Below are 14,837 nucleotides of genomic sequence, written 5' to 3'. Positions count from 1 at the left end.
AGGGGCCGCTCTTTTCTAGTGAAGCTCGTTCGCAGAGAGTTTAGGAATTGCTGTAGTACACATTTAATGTTCCCCATTCCTCTCCTAGAATGTGTCACTTTAGTGGTGTTTACTCTAGGAAGTTCTTTCCAAAATATTTACATGGTGGTGGATAGATCAAACAGCTGCGAAAGAGAAACAGTAGCTTTTGCAAACCACTAATTCTCACGGGATTTGTAAATTCCGCCACTGGGGAAATACTGGTTCCTTAGTATTCCTCATTAGTGTGTTTTGAAGGTGTTTTTCATAACCTGTTGTACCGATTGCAGAAGATTTCCCATTACTAGATAGGCTCAGTTGCCTGATACAGTTCGGAGGAAAGCAGGAGAGCCATAACATGTCTGATACATTTACGTAGCTTGGCTGCGCACAGCGTAGACAGAAAGGTGCATTGAAGAAACCAGGAGAGCTGGAGAGCCACAGCACAGCGAGCTAGGGACATGCGTCTGTGTGCCGCCTTTTAGCTGGAGCTGACGAGACCATATTGTGATATGGGATTACATTCAAATGCCCGCAGACTCAGTGTGCTCATCCGACCAACGCTTGTACCATCCTTCTGTACCTTCTGTAATGTATTCCTGCCTGTGAGTGACAGAATTGCCTGTTACTTTGTGAAGACTGCACCTGGGAGGAAAACAACATAGCAGGAAGGATTAAAGATGATTGCATTGTTCTTTTTTCTTGCTTAGGTCTCTCTCTTCTGCCCTTGCAGGTTGATAGGCTGATGGAACTGTATTTTAAGTACCTGGATGCAATGCAGGCAGCTGATAAGAAGATTGACGGAGAGAAACATGTATGTATTGTTTAAGTTTTGCCAGCTCATGTCTGCCATACCTCTGTACAGGCATGTCGTCTGCACAGACCTTCTGGCTCAGCCAAGTCGCTCTTCTGAGCCATGCCCTCATACCTGTGCTGTTACCGCTTAATTCTTGTTGTCCTGCCCTCCAGTTTCCAGTTAACCTCAGATAAAATGGGCTGAGAACTTCTCTATAGCAAGTGCTTCTGGCCTTTTCTTAGAGTGAATTTTACTAGGAGGGCCTAAGTCTGTGCTTCAATTTGCCTTCGCTTTTACTTGGCTGAAATCTTGCTTGGTTCAGCAGGCGGAGAGTAAGTGAAATGCAGAGAGGCAATTACATGATAATGTGCGAGGCCTCCTACCCTGGTCTTTAGAGTTCTGATCAGCTGCGAGAGAGCGTCTATTTTGATTAGTTAGATGAGGCTGCAGCCAAAGGCTGGTGTGCTCCCTGCGTACCAGCAGCGAATCGTTTTGAATGACATGAGCCTTGGTACCACACAGTACTTTCTTGGAACTGAAGCTGGAACAGACTTTTTGAAAGAGAGCGAGCTGTTGGAGTCAGGAAGCAGCTTGCAGAGCTGTTAGCGAGCTTGGCCGGCTTCCCGCAAGATTATCTGTATCAGCACTGAAGAGGGTGTGAGATTGATTAGCACTGACGGAGAGTAATCACTGCAGCCGCTGTCCCCGCGCGGGCGGGCTCAGCGTGCCACGGGCTGCAGCCCCCCGCCAGGCTCCGACAAACAGCTGTCTGCCCGCGGCCAAGGCCACTTCTCTGGGTGCTGGCAAACATTCCGAGGGCATCGGAGCTCAGCAGCGCTGCGGCTGCTCAAAAAGGCACAGGGGCGAGTGATGAATGGAGTTGCTTTTGCTGCCAGCGTTCGGGCTCCATATGGACAGCTGCAGCTTCACAAATGAACAGTGGCCTGAAGAAAAACAGCCTTTACCCTTTCCTGCCATCGCTCCGCACTCCATTCATCCTCCTCGGAACAGAGCAAGAAATTACTTATTCTTTACGTTTCAGTGTTGGTGTGTGGATTTTAGAACTCGGAAAACAGAATGCATTTTTCTGGCTGAAGCCTGGTGGTGTATGGGCAGCTGCTGCACAGAGCCCTGAAATGCAGCATGCAGAGCTAGTGTATGTGCCCTTTATCCGAAAAGATCCTGACGCAGTCTGCAAATGCTAACACCTGTAGCAAGGAGCCAGCACAAAGCAGGAGCGAAGGGAATTTGAGTGTGAAGCAGCTTGTGTAGAAGCTCTTTAATTAATAATATGAACCCATTCATGTTTACTGATGTACAAGAGAAGAGAAACCAAAGAACCTCAGGTTTTCCTCCTGTATCCAGAAGGCCGCTGTGCTTTTGCCCCGCTGCAGGGCTCTGTAGGCTGGAATGGCTAGAATAAATGGATCTCAATTCTTCACTCCTGTTAGAGCTAATAATAGGATTTGGCAGAAACATCTCATGTGCAATATATTGGGAACAAGGTGTACGAAATACGAGGTTGAGGTACATTCCTAGCTTGGAACACTCTGGAGTTATCGTTTGCTTTGTCTTGTAGCGTCCTCAGATGGTCAGTGGGAAACGGTCTGCTGAGGTCTGCAGTGGCTCAGGCGGTTTCCCCATGCGGAAGCAGGCAAAAGCCATCATTCTCTTCATCAAATGGCGGCATTGTCTGGTTGTGACAGGATTTATGGAGCACTTTAATGTTTCTCGTTGTGGCCCATGAATCATTGAAGTGGATGGTACGAACACTTGGTCCTTTAGAAACTGTGATGTCACTTGGGGGCTTTTGACCTTCCTCTTGCAGTAGAGGACATAGTACCCCCAAAATCTGGTATACAGAGCCTCACCTTTCTCCTTGCCCCAAAGAAAAATGATACCTGATGAGATTTTTACAGGTTCAGCCTACACCGATGAGAGCAAGATCCAAGTCTGATGGACAGAGTATCCTGGAGTAAGTCTTGTATTACAAGAAGTTAAAACCTGATTATACAAGGCATGACTGAAGGTATCATACCTGATGTTTTATCTTTAGTAGTGCAGCTGGCATAAGAAGCTCCTGCTCTTGCAGTTCTCTTCTGTCTTCTTTCTTTTAGTTTGGCTTATTTTAGCGATCTGGTTTATAGCCCAGCTCTTCAGCCTGTGGTGGTAAAGGTGTGGCAATAGTTGAGGGTAGAAGGGAGGGAGGAATTTCTGAAGGCAGCTGTTTCTGAGGAAGAAGGGTTGTAATGAAACTGCGACCTTAATCGGGGCAATGAAACGGGGTGAGGTCCGGAGGGGAGCTTCCCTTCTCCCTGTTACCCACTTGTTTGCTTCTGCGCCATCTATTCAGAACTGATCAGAGGTGATAACTTAGCGATTACCCTAATTGCCATGTGAAACCCAGGAGCAAAGTCCACGTAGGCATTTGTCTCCAACACCTGATGCCTGTCTTAGCACTTTTCTCAGAGTTTTTAGTTAATGGAACCTAGAAAATGTCTTGTCCCCCTCTCAAATTCTGTAATTCTTTCTGTAGGAAATGGTGCAAAACCCTATGGCCTTTAACTCCCTCTAAAATGAGGCATAATTACGGGTGACAGCAATAGCCTTAGTGATCTCTAAAAATGGTAGGAAAAGACAGGTGATGGTTTAATATTTTTATAGTTCCACAGAAAATTATGCTCAGCAGGTTTATTCGATAAAATATTCTCACCAGACACTTTGCGCTATAATGACTTACAAATTACATGCTAATTGTGCTACAGTTAAGTCATTCCATCCTTGAAAGGGAGAGGTGGAACTCCTGGCACGAGAGCAGTGTCCACAGATCGGATAACTGAACCAGGAATTTGTATCAGCCCAGCACTTCGGTTCGGTTTAGAAAGACCGAATTGCCTGGAGTTGTACCGAGGGCAGGACGTAGGGTCCTGGCAGGGGCCGCGTTGGTGCGAGCGGAAAGAACGCGGCTGCGGTCACGCGAATCTGCGCTGTCTGTGCCGCGAGCTTGTCCAGCAAACGGCCAGCAAGCTGCGGTAAGCTTCGAGCTTTCTTGCTAAGACCGGTGGGTCTTTAGGCGCGTGGCTGCCCTAACATGGTTCCCGTTTCTGGCTGCTGGAGTTGAGCTCATGCTTTTGCAGGAGCTGCTGCTGTTTCTCCTGACTCGGAAGGTGTGGTACGCTTTGTAGCAATCGCGGTGAGCTTTTCAGCTCTTGCAGATTGGTGGCTCAACTTACAGAAATTCAAGCTTGTTTCTGCTTGTAAGGCAGAAATGAAGAAAGTCCTTCCCTGGTTTCTCGTGTGGTTCTGAGAGCTTCTCGGTCACCTTGGTGTGACCTGGATGCCTGCCCGCTCTCCTGGCTGCAGCGGAGTCCGTGGCCTGACGAGGGCTCAGTCCTAACCGGTCTGTGTTTCAAGGAGAACAGAGGTCGGTCTGCTGAAGAGGCTTTGTGGTCTGCAGCCTCTGCGTGTGAAAGAGGCTCCTGGGGAAATCGCTGTCACGGCCGTGAGCTGAGAGCAGACGGTCCTGGGCAGTCCTTCTTATGATGGTCTGATTTCACCCGAGGCTTCTGCTTGCTCCTCTCCTGTTGCAAGTGTGTCCCTGTCTCCTGTGTATCCTTCTTGACGAAGGGCTTAGCGATGACCTTAAGTTTGGCTATTAGCCTGTGGTCTGAAAGCACCTCTGGAGCACGGCTTGCATCCTTGCCCCTCCCCAGTAATACAGGCAGAAAGCAGTAAGGGGAGAGAATCTGTTCTCGGTGTAGGAGACAAGTGACGATAGTTGTTTTCGTGCATGGCCATTCGGAGCCTTCTCGCCTCTCATGACCTGGAGTGGCCTCGCTGTCCCACCCGGTGAGGATGTAAAACCAGGATCCCGGAGGTGTTCTTTGTCCTCGATCAGCGCCCATCCCTTCTGCTCCGCCCGGCCTTGCTGCCTGTGCTGGGGAAGGTGGATGGTCGGTAAGGGAGGAGGAGGATGCGGAGAATCTTTTGGGCCCTACTCCAGTGACTGTGGAGCAGACGTGATCTTTCGTATAGCATTGCCAGATCCATTGTATCTTTAGGTTTCGAGTCTCTACTTGACACCCTGAGGCCTGTCAGTCCTGCCTCATTAGTGTGAGAGAAGCTCATTTTAGCTTCACAGAAGCCCATCTTACTGCTGTCTTCTCCCATCAGCAAGGGGCATCTCAGTACATATTGTTGGCAGATTAGAAATGGCACCTGAGTGCTCATTTGGAGGTTAGCAACTTGACAGCTTTGAAAGAGAGACAAAGTGGAAAGGTGGCTATTTGGTACTGTACTGAGAGGCAGATTAGCATTTAAAGGGTGGCTGTGGTTTAAAAAAAAAAAAAACACAGTGAAAAGGCACCTTAAAACTGTACTTGTATTCTAATTCATATCTGCTTAATTTACTGGCACAAAATAATCTTGCTTCTCAGTCGAGAGGGGCTGTTATAACTGCTGCCTTCTCTGTGTAATCAAGGCAGCAGTTGCCTGGATCCGGCTCCTGTGATCGCCGGCTTGGATCAGAATACAGAACAGACATGGTCTTTGTTTCCTGCTCTGGAGATTCAAAATCCTGGCCTGTCGGTATTTTTTCTGTTCAGGAATTTAGCAGTGTTGAGAAGAGTAGCCAATAAGCCTGTATGCAGTGAGGAGGGTAAACAGTAGTTCGGGAATTGTCGTCTTTCTGGAATGGCGTTTTTTGATATTTCAGTCAATGGCTTCCAGTCTCCTGCTAGCCAGACTCAGCATTGTTTAGCTTTAGAGACCAAATTTGATCAGATTCAAGCAATTTGGCATGGACATAGGGTGAGGAAAGTCACTCCTTGCACGAAATTGGATTTTTCTTCTTACTGGCAAGAGCTTGTGTGCAAGTTTTGCCCAGTCATGCCTGTGCCCATGACTTTGAGAACCTGGAGCAAATGACAGTTGTGCAAATGCCGGAGTCTACAGGACCTGATGCTAAAGCATCCTGTAGTGTAGCCGGAGCCGTTGACTTCATGGCATTGGTAACTAGGCAGTGTTTTTTAAACTTAACTTATTCTTTCACTGGCAAGCTAGATCTGCAGGAGGAGAGGAGGTGTTTCATTCCCTGTGCTTTCCTGTCTCACTTTGTGGGCAGTGGTACACAGCTGTACTTCTAAGTCACTTCATCGTGTTTCTGTATGGTGAGCATCCATCGCACTCTCGCCAGTGAGAAGTGCACAGGGTTAATTTTTCATCTTGTGCCCGAAGGGCTCTACCTACAATTAGATACGAGGACTTGGCTTGACAAAACAGGGAAATTTGGTAGCCTAAATCAGCTTTGGTGCTGGTGACCTTGCATGTGTTTACCTGGAGCGTGTGCACCCCGAGGAGGCACTTCTTGTTGAGCATTAGAGGTACAGTGCTCTCGCTGGTGACGGCTCTAATGAGAAAATATTGCTCCGCTGGTGTGTGCCCACCTGCCAGCCGGCTGCATAATAAATCACACAAGCTGCAGCGAGCTAGCAGGGTCTGACAAGCTGCTTCCTTTATTTAAGAACAAAACCAAAAAACAAACCCCAAAATGCAAAAGGTCACACACGACATCAGTTATTTTGGCCTGTCGGTCTCCATGAAAACGGATGGCAGGTTCAGCTGGTGGATGTGGCCAGCCTTTCTCGGGGGGAGGCTGCTCTGAGCTTGTTGCCGGGCTGCTTTTGCTGGTGTTTTGAAGAGGATGCTCTGTCTGAACAAGATGAATGGAACGGCCTCTTGCCTTCTGCCCCTGGCCTCCGCTTGGGCAGGTCTCGCTGGTGAAACGCCGTATGTGCAGAGGAAGGACGAGCCATCGGCGTTCCCGCCGAAGCCAGTGGTCCTCTGCTGACAGAGCCCGGCTGGGGTTCGGCCCGTCAGTATTCCTAACAACCGAAGCTGGAAGAGCAAGGCTGGGCATGGTGAAGCTGTGCCTGTGCAGAATTTTCGGACCTGTTTTCTCATTCATCAGTCGGTAAGGAAGTTGGAAGCCTGATAGGTCTTTGAGTCTGCTGGAGTCATGTTCTGCACTGCTTAACAGCACCCTCAAATGGCCAGTAAAAGAGCAGGTTTTTTGTTCCATTTTGACAAAGAACGTATAAATAATAGAGACACTGGTTTGTTCCATATTCACAGTCTCTAATCACTCAATTTAGAAATGTAATTTGTATGTTTAAATTAAAATTTTAATTTGCAGATGGACACACTTCACAACCAGCAAAGGCAAACCTTGTTCAGAACTGAATGAAATGTTTTGTGAATTTAAATGAATTATTAAAAGTACTTCGTCGTTGGCGAGAAATGCATGGATGTTAATGTTTTGGGGAACAAAGCATTTCTTAAGAAACTGCAAATATCACCAACATTTTGCCTCTGCTAAAGGGAAGTACTTTGAGAGACAGTCATCACACCTTTTCTTTGTGTTGCTTTACAGGACATGGTGCGTCGGGGAGAGATAATAGACGATGACATGGAAGACGAATTCTATCTCCGTCGCCTGGATGCCGGTCTCTTTGTTCTACAGCTCATTTGTTACATCATGGCAGAGATCTGTAATGCCAATGTTCCCCAGGTAAAGCTATATACAAGGTTGGCTGATCATCTGTGTTTCCATCCATGATACAAACAAGACTCTAAATCCTTGCGAATACTGCCTCATTGAATAATTTTCTCTTTAATTCCTTTTTTGGGAGGAAACCTCCTGCTTATTGCACTTGTGTCCATACAGCTTCATCAAGTTATAGCAGTTAGGAGGGCAGTAGTGGGTACAGAAGCTGATCATTGTCACTGAATTCATACAATCTGCCATGAGCGAGGTCACAGTTGGAAATGGGAAGGCCCTACTTATGCCACTGCTGAGAGCAGTGGAAGGGGACATTCTCTCCGAAGGTCTCACAAAAGCACAGACTACAGCAGGTGACTTTTCTTGATCTGTGCAAAATACTGCATCTCTGCTGGTGTGAATGAATTGGGGTTTGGGAATGTGGTATGTGGTTACTGGTACCTGTGCCTCATGCCTTCCTGAATGCTTCTGAGTAGGTGCTCTGGGACTGTGGACTAGCAAGGCTGAGTTGGGTTTTGTGGTGCTCAGGGTTTCTGCTCTTCCCTCAAGGTGGGAACAAGTGGGGTTACTCCTGGTTTTGCGTTGTACTGAAGATTACTTTCTTCTCTTTCCTATCCCCCATCAGATTCGTCAGAGAGTCCATCAGATTCTGAACATGAGAGGCAGCTCCATTAAAATTGTTCGACACATCCTAAAGGGTGAGTTGAGATATTCCTATGCATGTGTCTCATCTCTGCCAGGGACAGCTTGGTCATCACGTTGTAGGATGAGCCTTCACATGTGATTCTCCTTGACTTCATGAGCATCTCCAGGCAGCAGCTGAGTGGTGTTCTGAGATCTGGACAGGGCTGGAATCACCCTGATGAGAGGCGTGCTTTGCCGTGGAGTTAGGACACTTGCTGTTGTCTGCTGTCATGGAACAGCACATCACTTCATGCTGCCATCAGCTACAGGCTGGCTGGAACTCGCTGCTGACACTAACGCTAGAGTAAATATTTAAGGGAAGCGTATATGCATGCTAGAGGGAAGAATAGTGGAGTCTCATCTTTCATTAACATGGCCCTGGACTTTACCGTCTGCACCATATTAGTATCCGTGGCGTATTTGTCTTGTTCTTAGTGTCAGATTAATATGGATTATAGCATTAAAGTATCCTCTGTAGCTTTAAAATGTAGCTGTTGTGATTTGCAATCCCAGTTTTAAAGTACTGCTTGTTATTTTTAATGCTTATGTTGAATTAGAGCAATGCTTATTTGAGCTGTCGCTCTCGTCTGTAGCCTGTTGTCCTTCAGCAGAAGCAGCCAGTTGAGCTGGGGAAGAGGAGGACAGGACCCGGACTCTTGCCGCAGCCCCCTCCGAGCTGCGAGGCTTAGCTAGAGCAGCTGGTAATGGGCTGCCCGCAGGAGGTGCCGCCTTATTTAGCAGAGGGTTGTGCGGGATGTGTCTGCCCCTGAGGGGCTGTGTTGGTTTTGGTGAGGGGTGAGGAGTCTCTCTCTCTCTTCTGGACAGAAAGGAAGGTGGGCAGCATCTCCAGGGGTGCTGGGCTGCGGGTTGTGTTGTTTTGATGTCTCTGCTTTCTTTGGGAGTAACAGCGATGTTCTCCTGGCCTTTTCTTCCCTCCCTCCTCAACACCGGCAAGTACAGGCAACTTTTTTCTTGCAGATCCTGTCATTTTTCTCCCTTCCCATGTGCAGGAAAGAAGGGGATCAGAAGGATGTCTGGTATGACGAAATTAAGAGTTGTTTTCTGACAGGGTGAGATTACCTGCAGCTATAGGCAATCTCTTTGTCCCTTGTCCTTTGCCAGCAACTGCAAGTTAATGCCTGCTGATGAACAGGGGTGACTGGATAGGATGTCTTTTCTGCTTGTGATTGTGATACTTGACAGTTTCTGCCTCCAGACTGTCCATTTCCAATGTAGGGCATGGCTCACGTCCGCTTTCAGATTCCCATGCTTGACCTGGGCCACAGGTGCCCGAGGGATTTGTCTGCACATCTCACTGTATTTACACATCTCGGATTCATGTCTTTGGTTTGTTGATTTACCTACAAAGCTGAATTGGAGGGCAGCTGCATTAAAATTTCATCTGATTATTTCTTTCACAGTGACTTGCATTGTGAAACTTTTTCGGTGGTTTTATCGTGTCTTGCAAGCTGCGGCTTGTACGGCAGGTTCGGTACTCTCGGCAGTAATGCGTTCTCTGCCTGAAGAGGCACACGTGGCATGTTTATAATACGGGTGATCGGTACAGTATTTGAAGGTCTGTCTTCAGCTCTCCCCAACTCTTATGCTTGCCAGTGTTAGAGATTTTTGCCATTGCAATTGTCAACGGCCTTAGAAATAAATTTGTTGTTGGGCCCTTATGAAACACTGCAACAGGGCCCAGAAGTTTCCTGCCAGGTAGGAGCAGCACGGAGCTTATCTGCAGTCTGTGCTGGTGAAATTTAAGTTTTCCAGTAGTTAGACACCTATGTCCGCATATGTTGTCGGTGTAGATTCACCATCTTTTAACAGAAGTGACACCACGAACAAGTACCTGCCTCTCCAGAGGAGCTGGTTTGTTGAACACAGCTTGCTGTTGGGGCGGTGGGCTGGGTTGTGGACCCTGGAAGCGTGCCTGCCAGCGGGGCTGGGGGGCCAGCGGGGGATTTCTGAAATTTCCTTGGTGTCTGAACTGTAGCAGGCTCTATCCCAAAGGACTGAGAGGCTGCGAGCCTTGAGCCTCAGCTGAAACATTTCCAGGCCGCTTTCCGACTTGCTCTCAGGACAGATGAGGGCTGGTTTATTTTTACTTTTTGTTCAGTGTTTTGCTCTTGTTCAGTTTTTATTTTCTATTTTTGCATACTAATTAGGTGCTTGGTTTTTAGTTTGATTTTTATGGCCTACATATTCTCCATGTTTCTCTGGCAACCTGACAGCTGATGGATCCCTTGGGGTTGCTCAGAATTACTTATGATGCAAGCAAGGAAGCGAGACTGTTTTCTTACGGTAGGGCTTTCAAGGGGGAGGAGTGGGCAGGGAATAACTGAAGGCTCATTAAGTGCATTTCTGCAGGCTGACCAGTCCTCCCACAGTTCCTTTTTCTTGAGGATCAAGCATTACTTGCAACGGGACAGTTAGTTTATCCTTTGGAAGAGAACAACTGAACGGTGTGTGCCTTGGCTGGGAGGATTTTTTGGGATGGAGACTGGTCTTCATGGCAGCAAGTGGTGTCTGTGTCTTGGGGCGATTCTTGGTCTCCACGTCTCTCAGCGGGAATGGAGTGAGGCACAGACCTCTCTAAATAGCGATACTGAAACAGGAAAGCGTGCCATTCCTTACCGATCCGGAGAGACCGGCCTTTGGTACCTGCTCCCTTTGCTGGGGAGCTGCCGTCCCAGGACCTGGGGTGCAGAGGGCCCTCCCCAGAGGTGCTGACAGGCGATGCCTGCTTGGACTTCTGGTTTCAGTGAAGGTACTGGGCACATCACGCAGCCGGCAAGGTGGAATGCCTCTTGGATGTTACAAACAAAACCTGTTAGCATGGGTAATCAAAAAGAAAATGTAGGTATGTTATGAGGACTGTGCTAAATCTGGCCTGTGGTCCCTCAGTATGTGCAGGCTTTATAGCTTCCAATATCCATTACAAGCTTCAATATTTCCCTATTGATTTTTACTGTTCTGTAACCATTGTATTTTGTCTAATGAAGCAGAAACCAATCTTAGGTCCTTTCCCTTTGTGTAGCTACAGCAATGTGCAAGCTCTGTTTAACTGTTGGCAGGGGGAGCTTACGTTTGATTTTTTTGCTGTCTCACTCAAGTGTTGGAATTTTAAATAAAAAAGTAAATACATAAAACCTCGGTGGAAGATTTTTTTTTTATTTTTTTTTTTAAGCCTGGTTCTGGGGGTTTTATCTGGTGTCTTCAAATTAACATTAGCAACTGTTGGTAACCCAGTAAACAGTCTGCCTTCAGAGTCACTGGGATTTTAGTCTTATGAAGCCTAAGTATTTAGAAGGAAAAATGCTGAGCTTTTGGACGAGATTAGAGGAATTTGTGGCTTGCTTTTGTCCGAGTGATCTCGCTGGGACAATAGAAGGGCAGTGTCATTAGTGGTGCTCGGCAGTTGCCCTGCTTGAGTTGTATGTTCAGGTATTCTGGCAGTCCTTAAAGCTAAAACCGGAGCCGGGCCGCGAGCCCGCTGCCTGCGGCGCGGACGCTGCGAGCGCAGAGCTCTGCCTGCGGCCGGGGCCGGCCCGGGCTGCCCCAGCGCTGTGCCAGGCTCCGAGGCCGCGTCCGTCCCTCGCGTGGCTATCCTGAGCGGTCGAGAGGCAGCGGCAGGCGCGGAAGCGTCGCCCTTGGGCTGCAATAAACAGGCAATCGCAGTTGCTGCGTCTGTTTCAGAGGCCCATGCTCTGACAAAGCACGGAAAGGGCTCGCCGGGGACGGAGCCTGCTCCTCCGCGAGCTCCCCGGCGGCTGCCGACAGAAGGCTCTGGTACTGCCCGAAGGGGACCGGAGAAGCTGAGCTAAACGCTGGCCTTAGCTGCCGCTTTCTCCCGGGCAGGTAAGCCCGTCTCCGCCACAGCGGGGTTTGTCTCCTGCCAGAAGCGGGTGGTGGTTTTTGATCCCCAGGCTGAGGTGCAGCCCTTTGCTAAGGCACGCAAACGGCAGCAGAGCTGACGCCTGTTTGCTGGGGCCTTCCCGTAGGCAATTAGCCAATATGTAGGGAGCTACAACAAATCTATTCGTTTGCTGCTGTCTTCGTTAAGTGCGACGGAGAGTTTCTCCTCCAGCTGAGGGAAGAGTTCCCTGTGCTGGTCCCCTTCTCCAGGACAGCGAGGAGGTCAGGTTCGCTTGCAGCAAACCTCAGCGTTACCCGCCTGCTCTCATTACAGGTACTGTAGCAGGTTATAAATATTAAAAAGACTTCTCCCAGAGGCCTTGGCAAAGAGCTCTGCTTCTTGTACATGGAGAGAGAGAGTGCACGCAGGAGGGAAGACTCCCACATCAGCGAACTTCTCCCTGTCCTCACTCTTTTCAGTGCTCTTATAATAAAGGCTTTGATGGAGCTCAGAAGCATGTAGCAGTGCTGAACGTATAAATATTAAAGCAAACTTTCTACAGCAACTTACCATTCAGATGCTGAATACAAGCTGTTCTGTTTGTTTAGGAAGAAGGGAAAGAATGCGAGAAGGCGGAGGCTGGAAAACACTGTCTAACCAGGCAGTCTGCTCCTGATTTACCAAGATTTGTTCAGCTCCTTGCTTTCGCAGCTCAAAACCCGCTTTTCATTTTTTCTTTTTAAACCACCTTTGAATATGCAGGTTGTAGTGGCAGGAAGGAGGGAGCTGGTACGGGGATGAGAGCTGCCAGCTTTAAATGAATGTCAGGAAGGAGAGCTGCGGAGGGGCTTTTGGGTCCACGCTGTTTGGCTGTGTGCATGGATGGGCAAGACCTCGATCAGGGTCTGGTGTCCTCTGCCTGAAGACAAGGAGTTCGTTTGCAGTTAAATCTGAACTGGCGTGTTTTCTTCCATGTGGGTTAAAAGCCCTTGTAGATTGGGGAATTGGTCTCCACTTGACAAAAATCCTCATTCAGGCTGCTTGGACAACAGACAGGTTAAACCCAGGGTTGGGAATGTTTAACAGTCGGGTAACAGCCGCCGCCTGACCTTCCCTGATGATGCTCAGCGTTAAAAGGGACCTGGAGAGCCGGTCTTGTCCAGGACTGTTTTGAATTTCTTGGACTGAGGGAGGCCAGCGGTCCGACCGTCCAGTTCAGGCAGCTGCCAGTGGGCTGCTCCGCTGGGATGACAGAGGAGTTGGGAGGAACTCCTGGCCTGTCGCCCTTCTAAATGGTCAGACGCCTGGAACGGGTGATGCCTCCGGGTGCTAGGGCCTGCTCGGGCTTGTTGTGCTGCTTAGTTCCTTAGGCTGTTCCTGCTATGGTCTCTGTTCGCCACAAAAGCTTTTAATGAGGGGTCAGTAGATGTTTATTATGCAAAGCTTTAACCCTGGGGATGGGGAGAAAAACCATCAATGCTCCTTGCATAAATTCCCATTCCGTTGTTTGCAGTGGCTGCAGATTTAGATTCTGCTGTGGTATCCGCACGAGACGTTGCCCAGCGGTCATCAGTATCTCACTCAAAGCCTGTTGTCTGTTTTCTCCCCCGCAGAGTACGCAGAGAACATCGGGGATGGGAAGAACCAGGAGTTTCGGGAGAGCGAGCAGAAGCGGATCCTGGATCTGCTGGAGAATTTCTGAGGACTCAGGGGGCCGAATTCCACGTCTGCCCACGGGGACACGGCGTCTGGTTCTCCTTCCTTCTGCTGCCCTCCTCCAGCCTTGATTGCACGATAAAAGTGATGTTTCTATGAAACTGCTTCTAAATGGGATTTTGGAGATATTAAAGATAGTTTGCTTTTTTTTTAATTCCTTGTTTGTTATTTAAGTAGTCTGCTGTGAGTGGGATTGCAGCCGCATACCTTGCAGTAGGGCAGCTCAAGATTTTTCCTTCCCCCCCCCCCCCCCCCCCCAAAGTCAAACTGCAGTGATCAGTGTGAAACAGTACAACAGTGTAGGCATTAGAGGGAGGGTAAAGAGGAAGCCCAAATAGCTCAAGAGGTTGTTAGCAAGTTATTCCAGCCTGGTACATTAATGAAAATGTACAACCCCCATACTGACCTAAACTGGGGGGACTGGGGCATTGGTACGTGTCCAGTTCAGCTGTTCTTCAGTGTCAGAGGGAAAGCGGGAATCAGCCACGTCAGCCATTCCTGCTAAAGCTTCCCAAAGGTGTGGCAGCGTCAAAGGCAAGTTTTGGCACAGGCCAGTCAGCCGTCGCCGCTCCCGAAGGGGATGTCGGGGTGAGCCTGCCCAGGTTATATTCCAAACTAAGAGGGAAGGTAAGGAACCAATAAAATGCCCAAATTCCGCTGACTTCCTTTCGCAGTCGGCTTTAAGTCTTGTCTGTGCTCGTTCTGTAGAAAATCAGTATTCTCATTCTTGAACTGGGAGCCTGGCTTTTTATAGCAGCAGTAAGTTCACCAATAGAAGAGGGAAAACCCCACTCCTGCAGCCTTTTGCAGGTGCGCTGTGGGAGCTGCAGAAAGACGGAGTGATTGGCCTCTGCCTGCCTGATTGCAGTGGAACAGACCGCAGCTCATTTTTCTGTTACCCTTCCGCACTTGCAGTGTAATTCCAGATGTCAGCGTGCCAAACCCCACCGCTTCCCCGAGCAGTGACTCCCAACTGGGACAAGAAGTAGCTGAGAATGTTTTCCTGCATCCTCTTTTCTTCTGCTAAAGTTAATGACTGTCATCACAAAGCATCACAGCTCCAGCAAGCTGGGCCTTGCCTAATTTAGAGAGATTTGCATGCTGGCAGCATTCATTTTTTATCTCCAAGAAAAATGCATTGTCAGGGAAGCTTAAAGGCTTCCTTCAATCATGACTGTGTAGGCACTGCTGGCCTGAGTGCTATC

The 14,837-nt window shown here is 48.6% G+C and overlaps 1 protein-coding gene across 1 annotated transcript in view; it reads left to right on the top strand.

Moving 5' to 3' along the window:
* The window catches only part of CTNNBL1 (catenin beta like 1), a 55,532-nt gene extending 41,748 nt beyond the window's left edge, over window positions 1-13,784 (top strand). The window contains exons 13-16 of the mRNA XM_082326092.1: window positions 752-832; window positions 7,245-7,382; window positions 7,999-8,071; window positions 13,530-13,784. Of these exons, the coding sequence (XP_082182218.1) occupies window positions 752-832; window positions 7,245-7,382; window positions 7,999-8,071; window positions 13,530-13,618 (381 nt within the window). The 3' untranslated portion in view covers window positions 13,619-13,784. The remainder of the gene's footprint in view (window positions 1-751; window positions 833-7,244; window positions 7,383-7,998; window positions 8,072-13,529) is intronic.
* Window positions 13,785-14,837: the final 1,053 nt, after the last annotated feature.

Source organism: Platalea leucorodia, assembly GCF_965183815.1.
Source record: "Platalea leucorodia genome assembly, chromosome: 13".
NCBI lineage: Eukaryota > Metazoa > Chordata > Aves > Pelecaniformes > Threskiornithidae > Platalea > Platalea leucorodia.
This window is presented reverse-complemented; position numbering and strand designations above follow the sequence as displayed.